This window comes from Pyrus communis, chromosome 16 (genome assembly GCF_963583255.1).
Source record: "Pyrus communis chromosome 16, drPyrComm1.1, whole genome shotgun sequence".
Taxonomy (NCBI): Eukaryota; Viridiplantae; Streptophyta; class Magnoliopsida; order Rosales; family Rosaceae; genus Pyrus; species Pyrus communis.
Window position 1 is genome coordinate 14,849,215 of NC_084818.1, and position 1,671 is coordinate 14,850,885.

General features: G+C 41.1%; 1 protein-coding gene across 1 annotated transcript; it reads left to right on the forward strand.

Moving 5' to 3' along the window:
- On the forward strand, positions 1–928 carry LOC137720636 (classical arabinogalactan protein 4-like). The gene has a single exon (XM_068459726.1). It carries the CDS (start codon positions 151–153, stop codon positions 586–588), a length of 438 nt encoding a protein of 145 aa, XP_068315827.1. The 5' UTR covers positions 1–150; the 3' UTR covers positions 589–928.
- Positions 929–1,671: the final 743 nt, after the last annotated feature.

The following is a 1,671-nucleotide window of genomic DNA, read 5'->3' on the forward strand; positions in this document are numbered from 1 at the left end:
CCAAACCCCCACTTCCTCTCTCCAACCTTTTTATATTCTCCTCTCCTTTTGAAACCTCTACACATCTCTGAAACTCCCTCTCTCTCTCGCTCACTCATCAAATTCTCTCTCTCTCTCTCTCTCTCTCTTTCTCTCTCTCTCTCTCTAAAAATGAAGATGGGTTTTGCAGGGTTCCAAGTTTTGATGGTTTTGGGTCTGTTGGCCACATCATGCATAGCCCAAGCCCCAGGAGCAGCACCCACAGCTTCACCCCCAACCGCAAAGTCGCCAACCGCCACCCCACCAACCGCCACACCGCCATCAGCCGTACCAGTTCCATCACCCAGCAAAACACCAACCGCGTCACCAACTCCATCACCAGTGACAGCACCAACCCCAAGTGCCTCCCCACCATCTTCCACACCAGCTTCCACCCCAGCTTCCACTCCAGCAGCTAAGTCTCCATCGTCGTCAGCTGCTCCCTCAGGCTCAAGCCCGAACTCCCCACCGGCTGACGCTATTCCTCCAAGTGGCACCTCCGCCATCAGCCGCGTTGCTATTGCTGGAACTGCTCTTGCTGGAGTTTTCTTCGCGATTGTGTTGGCTTAGATTCATGGGATTTGCTCTTTCGGGTTTTCCTATTGGTCCACGTGGAGACTCACATCTGCTCTTAGATCTGGGTTTTGATGGACGGTCGAGATCTATTAATTTCTTTTTATTTTGTTGCTTATTTTCGTTAATGTTTTTTGTATTTTTGTTTAACTCTGTTTTCATGCCATATGGTGATTATTGGTTTGGCAGTCTATGGTGGATTTGGACGGTCGTGATGTGATTAATTATGGTGATTCATTGTTTTAGAGTTGACAAGTGCACCCATTTGTAGATGAGTCGTTGGATGTACATCTGTCCGATCATAGTTTAATAAAACAGTTTGTCATTCTTTTTCTTATGGATCTTCAACTTTTCAAGTTTTCATACTTAATTTTCTCTCTAACATTGTAGGTGTGACTCTAAATTTTACGATTTTATGTGCACCGAGATATTAATGGATCGATGAAGGTGATAAAGATATAATTTATTTTATTAAATCTCACTCGTTTATTTTACGTTGCATTATATTACAATGTAGTATATGTAAGTTTCTAAAATATTTTTGTCGAATTTATCACATTTCCAAAATAAGTGATTGCAGAATAAATTGAGCCTTTATTTTCTAGGGTTGGGTGGCTCTGCCTTTTGGCAAAGTCTACATGATTTGTTCTTTATTTCCATGCCAAAAAGATGGAATCCAAGTCCTTAGGTTTGGTCTGTATGCTTCCATTCCATTTCTTGACGTTGACCCAATGGTTTAAAAAGTCTTCATGGTAAGTGAAGGTGCACCACCTAACTTTCTTTTGAGTGATTCCACGAAACTTCATACATGTGTAATCCATTTGGATCAAAAGTAAAAAATGGAATCAAGTAATCTTTTTGGAATCCGGATCTTCGTCGTATCTTTTTTGTGAGGATCTTGAAAATCCGTGAATCATATATGTTCATCGTACATTATGCGGTCATAAATCATTTTAAATATTTTTATTTAAAATTAAATACAAACAGTACGTGACAAAAACTGACTGCACGATGTACGATGAATGGATACGATTTACGGATCTCTGGGATCCTCACCAAAATGATCCGAAGAGAATCCTG

What these genes read in the sequence shown, in the direction of transcription:
- LOC137720636 (XM_068459726.1), top strand. Translation starts at nt 151, where the DNA reads ATGAAGATGGGTTTTGCAGGGTTCCAAGTTTTGATGGTTTTGGGTCTG.